The 7439-nt window shown below is 55.6% G+C and overlaps 1 protein-coding gene across 5 annotated transcripts; it reads left to right on the forward strand.

The window, feature by feature from the left end:
• Nucleotides 1–757: 757 nt before the first annotated feature.
• LOC123343618 (ras-related and estrogen-regulated growth inhibitor-like protein) lies at nt 758–7019 on the forward strand. Of its 5 annotated transcripts, none has more exons than XM_044978813.1 (5): nt 758–1058; nt 2393–2505; nt 3139–3192; nt 3755–3831; nt 5022–7019. In XM_044978813.1, the coding sequence occupies exons 1-5, from the start codon at nt 1054–1056 to the stop codon at nt 5445–5447; spliced, it is 675 nt and encodes a 224-aa protein (XP_044834748.1). In that variant the 5' UTR covers nt 758–1053; the 3' UTR covers nt 5448–7019. The 5 variants fall into 5 exon arrangements, with proteins under 5 accessions (XP_044834748.1, XP_044834751.1, XP_044834752.1 ...); XM_044978816.1 differs by having other exon boundaries at nt 761–1332; nt 5022–7018; XM_044978817.1 differs by lacking the exon at nt 758–1058 and adding an exon at nt 1345–1581.
• The last annotated feature ends 420 nt before the right edge of the window (nt 7020–7439 follow it).

Here is a 7439-nt window from a genome sequence, read left to right on the forward strand (position 1 = left end):
GCCCTGCTACCCCCCCAGCGTCATCAGCCCCCCCAGCCCTGCCACCCCCCCGAGTCATCACCCACCAGGGGCCTGCCCCCCCCGCCCTGCCGTCCCTCTCCAGCTACATCAGCCCCCCCCGCCCTGCTCCCCCCCCCAGCGTCATCAGCCCCCCCAGCCCTGCCACCCCCCCGAGTCATCACCCACCAGGGGCCTGCCCCCCCCCCGCCCCGCCATCCCTCTCCAGCTCCATCATCACCCCCCACCGCCCTGCTCCCCCCCCCAGCGTCATCAGCCCCCCCAGCCCTGCCACCCCCCCGAGTCATCACCCACCAGGGGCCTGCCCCCCCCCCCGCCCTGCCGTCCCTCTCCAGCTACATCAGCCCCCCCCCGCCCTGCCGTCCCTCTCCAGCTACATCAGCCCCCCCCCGCCCTGCTCCCCCCCCAGCGTCATCAGCCCCCCAGCCCTGCCACCCGCCCGAGTCATCACCCACCAGGGGCCTGCCCTGCCATCCCTCTCCAGGGTCATCAGCCCCCCCCCACCGCCTTGCTGCCCCCCAGCCCTGCCACCCCTGCCCTGCTACCCTCCCCCCGAGTCATCACCTGCCAGGGGCCTGCCCCTCCAGCCTGCCATCCCTCTCCAGGGTCATCAGCCCCCCGCCATCCTGCCACCCCAACCAGTATCATCAGCTTCCCCCAGACCGGCCACACACCCCATCCAGTGTCATCACCCTTCCCAGTCCTCCTGCCACCCCTCCCCAACCAGGGTTTTCACACACACTCCAGCCCAGCCACCCCCATCCAGCATCATCAGACCCCCCGCCATTCCTGCCACCCCTCCCAACCAGGGGTATCATCCCCACAGTCCTGCCATCCCCCTACCAGAGTCATCAGCCCCCTATCTGTGCCATCCCCTTCCCAGCCCTGCCAACCCCCACCAAGCCCTGCCACCATCCTATTCCAACCAGGGCCATCAGCTCCCCCAGCCCAGCCACCCCATTTCCCCAACTGCCCCTTATGCCAGCCAACCAAACACTGCCTGATCTGGTGTAGGCACTCTGGCTGTCAGGAGTGATGGGGTGGGCTCACATGGCGGTGTCTTTGTAGCTCAGTGCAGGGGGGAGGTTTATTGCATGATTCCCCTGGGGATGGGGTGTGCCAGGCTGGGGGTGGTGTGAAGACAGGTGCTCAGGAGGTGGGGTGGCTTGGGGAGAGGGGCCAGGAGCTGATGCGATGCCAACGGCGAAGGGCAGAGTTGTGAAGGGCCCTGAAGGGTTGGGGCAAGAAGCTTGAAATTGGTGCAGTGGAGGAGCGGGAGCCAGTGGAGGAAGTCAAGGAGGTGGAGGTGACATGGTGAGAGTGCTGGGCAAGGCAGCCTTGTGGACTGAGGAGGGGTGACGTGGGTGAGATTGGCACAAAGACACCTCCTCAGTGCCATCCCTGACAGGGGTCTGGGAGTCTGCTCAGCCACTACAAATCCCCTCATTCAAAATACAGTGCAGTCTCGGCCCTGGTGAGAGGTCATGGGCTGAATGACCGCTCTGGACAACTGGGTTAATTGTGCTCCTGTCACAAGTGAAATGAGCTTGGTGATCTCAACTAGTGAGTGTTTGGCCACATCACAGAGTCATTGCACATAACGACACAATTAGAAGTCCCTGCTTGTGCGACAGACTAGGTCAGGGAGTGTTATAGTCAGGAATGAAGTGTGTGTGTTGTGTGGGGGGGGGAGTTGGTGGCAGACTGAAACAGGAGTGGGGAGCTGCATGTCATAACAGATGTATCAGCAGAGCTGGGGGCAGGGAGCACTGGAATAGCAGGGGGTGCTGCAGGTCAAGATCAAGGTGGCTTAGCGGAGTTATGGGGAGGGGGTGGAAACATACCTGCCTTCCTCATCAGAAACCCCATAATTCATCCTGTAAGAGCAAAGTGGGAAGAATGCAGCTCTGTGATGCCTGCTGGGTGAGGTACCATGGATGGATTGTCCTTCCAAGTGACATGCCTGATGCATGGAAGGAGCTGGCAGCCTGCTCAGCTGAGGATCCACTATAGGACATGGTTTGGAGAACAGCTGCTGAAGTCAGACACTCTTTAACCCCATCAGGATCCCCCCAGCCCTCCGTTACTGTAGGGTCAGGTTTGGGGGCTTTCTTTTAGGATGATTTGATTGGTATCAAAGTTGGGATTTTTTAATCTTGGGAATTTTACAATGAATGGTTAGGTCTGTCGCTCTTGGTGTGTCACCCCCTGCAACCGTTGGGAATGGTATGGCCCATGCAGATTACTCCCTCAGTGAGGGCTAGAATAGGAAGAGACGGGAGTCAGTCTATCTCTAACAGTGGAGTGGCAGACAGACAGACAGACTCTGCTGAGAGAGAGATCTACAAATGGTTCTCCGAATCCCTCTGCGCAGAAGTGCCAGCTTCACCCCAGACCACCAGCCCTTGATGGAGGTGTCCAATCCCACCACGCTGAAAATGGAAGCAAATGTGCTAGTTATGGGAGCAGAGAGCGTGGGGAAATCAGGTGAGAACTTTAATCACCAAAGGAAGAGCAGGGAGAACATGGAAAACTTCCTAGCTGGGAGATCCCTGGAGCTGGGGAAAGCTCCCCCAAGGGAAGGGATATGACTGTGAGCTAGATCATAGGGACTTTTAAAATCGAACTGGACAAAGCTTGGCGAATACGCTGTTGGGGACAATCCTGCCATAGCCAAAAGACAGCTGAGATGGGACCAGTTTGGTCTATTCCATCTCAAACAGCTGTGATTCCAGGAAGGAAAGCAGAGCGCATCCTCTGAGACAACAAGGGAGTTTCATGATAGGTATGTTCTGTAAGTGAAAATGCTTCCTAGTCGGTTGCAGTCCATTGAAATGCTGGTTTGGGAGAGTTCCTGATCTATTCATCCTTTCTTAGCAAACCTGCTGGTTGGACAATGTGTGAAATAATATAGAGATTGTTCACACACAGCTCAGTGAGAGTTTAATGGATACAGAAATGGAGAGATGGCTCCATTGCAGAGCAGGCTGTCCACACTAGGCTGTGGCTGGTGCTGAGCTGGGCTCAGGGTAGTAATCGCTCCGCTTGGGTTTGCATGGGAACTAAAAAATTGTATTTAAAATCCTTAGGTTTTTTTTCCCCCCGTTCTCTTCTTTGTAGCCTTGACGGTGCGTTTCCTTACCAGGCGATTCATCGGGGAATATGGAGACATGGGTGAGTGCCATGCTGGGGGCTTGCGTGTTAACTTCCCTTTGTCCTTGTGGGGTGTGAATTGACCAATTTGGAAAAGTCCTGATTTGCGTGACTGGTTCTCTGTGTGGGATTTGGCTGTTTCCTGAGCCCCCTCTTTTCCTCTCCAGGGCTGTTGCCTGCTACCTGCAGGCTTAAGGGTTAAATCTACTCATTGGAACCAGTTTGTGCATTTAGAAGCGTTTCTTGTAGAGGTGTGAGGGGCTCCTGTGTGACCCGTGTGGGGCAGCTAGAGGGGACGCAGGTGCAAGTGCACTGACTGAAGGACAGGAGGGAGATGGACACCCCGGCAGGTTGGGTTACTGGATGGCAGACGCTCTGGCTGAATGCCAACATGCTAGATGTGTCTGGTGCCTTACGTACAGCACAGAGGCCATGTTCCTTGCACCCTGGAGGCTGATCTCCCACCTGGAGGGGAGGGTGTGTGCAGCAGGGAGGCAGTGGGTGGCAGGGTTGTCATCGAGAGGACATGGCTCTCTGGTTGTCTGTGATCGATACATGCAGTGATCTTTGTGCCTTTTGGCAGAATTCATCTACAGCCACAGCCTGGCAATGGAGGGCAGAGAGATCCACGTCCACATATGGGACGTCCCCTGTTCACAGGTGAGGGGCCTCTGCTGCTGCTGTCTCATATTCTTGCCCCAAGGAAAAACTATTCCCCTAGCTAAGAAAACCCAAAGGCAAACCATGGACTTGAAGCATCAGCCAGACCATAACCCCTGCTTCCGACTCTCTCCAACCATGACTAACCTTTGGGCCAACCAGCTGGCTAGTGGGCAGCTTGCAGGGATGGGGCCTCTCTTGTGCTTCCAGCTGGAGGGTAAAGGCCTTGGGACAGCAAAGACTGTGTTCCCAGGCTAGCAGCAGTGCAGGACTTGCCACCCTGCTCCACTAGTCCCCAGTGGGAAAGAAAGGGGATGAAGCAGCAGCTAGCTCAGTACTGGACCTGACTGAATCCCACCCACCTCCCCCACCCCCACCTGTACTGGTTCAGTAGACGTGGCAGGGAGTGCCAAGTGAGGTCCTAAGCTGAGAACGCCAGTCGTATAACCTGCAGCCAGAGCCAGCCTGGCCAAAAGCCCTCTTTGCTCCACGCAATGCGAGGTGAGGATAGTAGGCCTGACACTAGTCTCTTCCAAAGTGTTCTGGCCTAGCATTGGTGGGCTCTGCCAGGTATCGCTCCTCCCCTTCCCTTTACTCAGAGGTTGTTGCTCTTCTCATTTCCCCCTCACCTTCCCTGTCCTCTTCTGTCCACTGAGTGCTCCTCCCTGGGGAGGATGTGACTGCCTGTCCAGAGACGGGATGTGCTGCATCTCTGCCAGCGTGGAGGCAGAAGCCTCCGGCTGCTCTTGAGCCTGGATGCTTTGCACAGAAGGGCAGTAAGGTGCTGCTAGGTGCAAGCACAGCCTTCTTGAACCAAACTGGGGAAGGGCCCCTCCCTACCCCTCCTGGGAGTCGGAGGTGGCTGGGGTTGGGTGTAGGAGATTAGGTGATAAAAACTTTATCTGTGGGTTATGGGTGCCAGTCTTGTTTGTGGCGCTGTGCTGGCCAAGACCAGAACCAAAGTCTCTCTCTTCTTGCAGCTGGTGTTTCCAGATCGGAGTTGATGTGACTGGCAGGGTCACTACCCAGCTGCAGTTGACCTGTATGTTGTTCAGAGAGTAGTGTAGGAGCTTCAGTTTCCAGCCCAGCCGGATGATTGTGTAACCTTTGTCAGCACTAACATCCTCCCCAGAGACTCACTCATTTATCAAACTCCACCCCCTCTTCCTGTCCCATCTCTCCTTCCCCAGGACCGGGTGGATGAGAGCTCTGCCAAGGAAAAGCGAGTCCAGTGGGCAGATGGCTTTGTCCTGGTCTACAGCATCTGCGACCGTGCCAGCTTCAACATGCTGCGCCCCAAAGTCCAGGTCATCAAGGCAGCCAAGGAGGCTCTAAGCCAGGAGAAGGTGCCCATCGTCATTGTGGGCAACAAGCGGGACCTGCACCACCGGCGGGCAGTCTCCAGTGAGGAGGGCCGGCTCCTGGCGCTCTCCATGGACTGCAAGTTCTATGAGGTCTCTGCAGCTGAGGCCTATCATGGAGCACTCATGGTCTTCCAGGGGCTGGCGGAGCGCATCTGCGAGGCCAAGCTGGCACTGAAGAAGGGAACTGGGATCCGCAGCATTGTCAAAAGCATGTCGGCTGTGTTTGCTCGGAAGAGGACGGACTCACTCTGAGCTGGAGCCTGTGTGTTACTTCCCCATGTGCTGCCAGCTGGAAACACCAGAGTGCCCAGCCTCCTTCACTAGACTAACCCCTCCTACCCCAGTGACTGTGAAAAGAGCCATGTAGTCTATTTGGGGAGTCAAATGGATTCCCCCAACCTCACACCTGAGAGCCTCAGGAAAATAGCTGAATCTGCCCCTGCTAACCTATATACCAGTGCAACCTGGGGCCTTTTATAATTCAACACTTAGGAGTCTGTAGTGTCCAACCCCAGGGGGTTGGGCCCTATTATACAGTTACTAGCATGGTGTCCAATCTAGCTATAAATGCGCCACCTCTGGGCTCCCACCCCTTCCCTTGAGGAGCAGATTCCTCAGCCAGGTAGTCTGAATTTTATGTATATTACAATAGCATCCAGAGACTCCAGTCAGCATTGGGACCCCATTGTGCTGAGCTCACAGTCTCTCTTAAGTCTTCACTCTAAATAAGTCCCCTCCCAAATATTGGAAAACACCAGAGCATCTTTCTGCTGCTTCTGGGCGTATCTTACCTCCCCCAGTTCCTTTGGAGGGGAGCTGCCACTTCCTCTCAGTAAAGATGAGTGGGAAGGACCAGCTGTCCCCTAACCCTCTGTTCCAGTCTCAGCTGGGAATCTAGGAGCAATAACTTGGGCATGTGGCTATTTGTATCTGTCTTAGGTAGTTATTATGGTCTCTATTACCATAACACCTGAGCACCTCACAAGACTGCTGTGAGGTGGGGCAGTGCTATTAATCCTATTTTACAGAGGGGGAACTGAGGCACAGACACATTAAATGACTTGCCCAAGGTCACACACAGTCTGGTAGATAAGGGAATTGACCCCTGGTTTCCAGAGTCCCAAGCTATTGCTCTGACTCGTGGACCCTCCTTCCTTCCTTTTCACAGGGAGGTGGTCCTGGGTAATGCTCCTTGTAAGCCTCTCTGATGCTGATGTGGTTCTGGAGTGGCTAGTGGGCGCAGTCCCCATGTACAGAGGGTGGCGTCTATGTCTGCCCCTTGGTGTTTCTCAGCATCTCGGATGTTTATCTTCAGCTGACACCAAAGCCCTTGGGATTCAGGGAACGTTGTCAGCCTCTGGTTCTGTCCCTCTTCTCTGTGCAGTCTCGACTAGTTACTGAGCTGTCACGGTGCCTGGCGTTGTCTGTGCTGACCAGCTCCTCTCCCCGGTTCTTTTGCTGACAGCAGAGGTTTCTGTTGTTTAAACGTTGCATTGTCCATGCATATGAGATTGGAGACTTGGCTGGTTTCCAGGACTCCAGACTCTAGCGTGGGATCCCGTGTATGTTAACCCGGTCCCTGCTGGGAGCCACAGTTTGTCTGCCCCTAGCTGGTCACCGGGCAGGGCCTGTGAGTTGAAGGAAGAGCTAGGTTCTTCCCACAGATGGGCTGAAAACCAGTAAAATTCCTCTCTGAATGTGGAGCGGGGTCTCTGCTCCTTCTACCCCAGCACCAGGGCTGTAAAGGTTGAGTGTAAATAAGAGGGTGCGTCGGTGTAAATAGTGATTTCTACTGCAATAAACCCCCTTTGTGTAGGAAGCTCCTGGCTCATCCCGTCTGTGGTTTCTGTGCAGGGGAAGGGGGAACTCGCCTCTGGAGGAGGTGGCTGAGGAGAACTGCCTTTTGGCCTAGCCTGCCCTAGAGTGTGACAGACCAAGGGTGGAAATCTGGGCACCTGCTGCAATTTGGCTAAATCTCCCTCTTGCTGTAGGCCCAGGCCCTTCACTATGAATCCAGCACATAGTCAGCTCAAACTTATGCCTTTCACTGGCAGCCCAGCTCACCCAGCCGGTTTGACAGCCGTCCCTGAGGAGCTGGACAAACTGTTCTTTTCTCCCTTGGCCTTTGTATGCGGCTCCTGGTTGGGATCGGAGTGCGAGGGAGCAGCATGTATACGATGAGCTGTGTGTGATTATGATTGGCTTGGCATTGCAACACGAGGGGCTCAGCCCCTTAGGACCGTG

Source organism: Mauremys mutica, chromosome 11 (genome assembly GCF_020497125.1).
Source record: "Mauremys mutica isolate MM-2020 ecotype Southern chromosome 11, ASM2049712v1, whole genome shotgun sequence".
In the NCBI taxonomy this organism is placed as follows: domain Eukaryota; kingdom Metazoa; phylum Chordata; order Testudines; family Geoemydidae; genus Mauremys; species Mauremys mutica.

What these genes read in the sequence shown, in the direction of transcription:
- LOC123343618 (XM_044978812.1), top strand. Translation starts at nt 2,367, where the DNA reads ATGGTTCTCCGAATCCCTCTGCGCAGAAGTGCCAGCTTCACCCCAGAC. An exon ending in AGAGAGCGTGGGGAAATCAG is followed by an intron (nt 2,506 to 3,138) that starts GTGAGAACTTTA and finishes TCTTCTTTGTAG; the next exon opens with CCTTGACGGTGCGTTTCCTT. An exon ending in GGGACGTCCCCTGTTCACAG is followed by an intron (nt 3,832 to 5,021) that starts GTGAGGGGCCTC and finishes CTCCTTCCCCAG; the next exon opens with GACCGGGTGGATGAGAGCTC.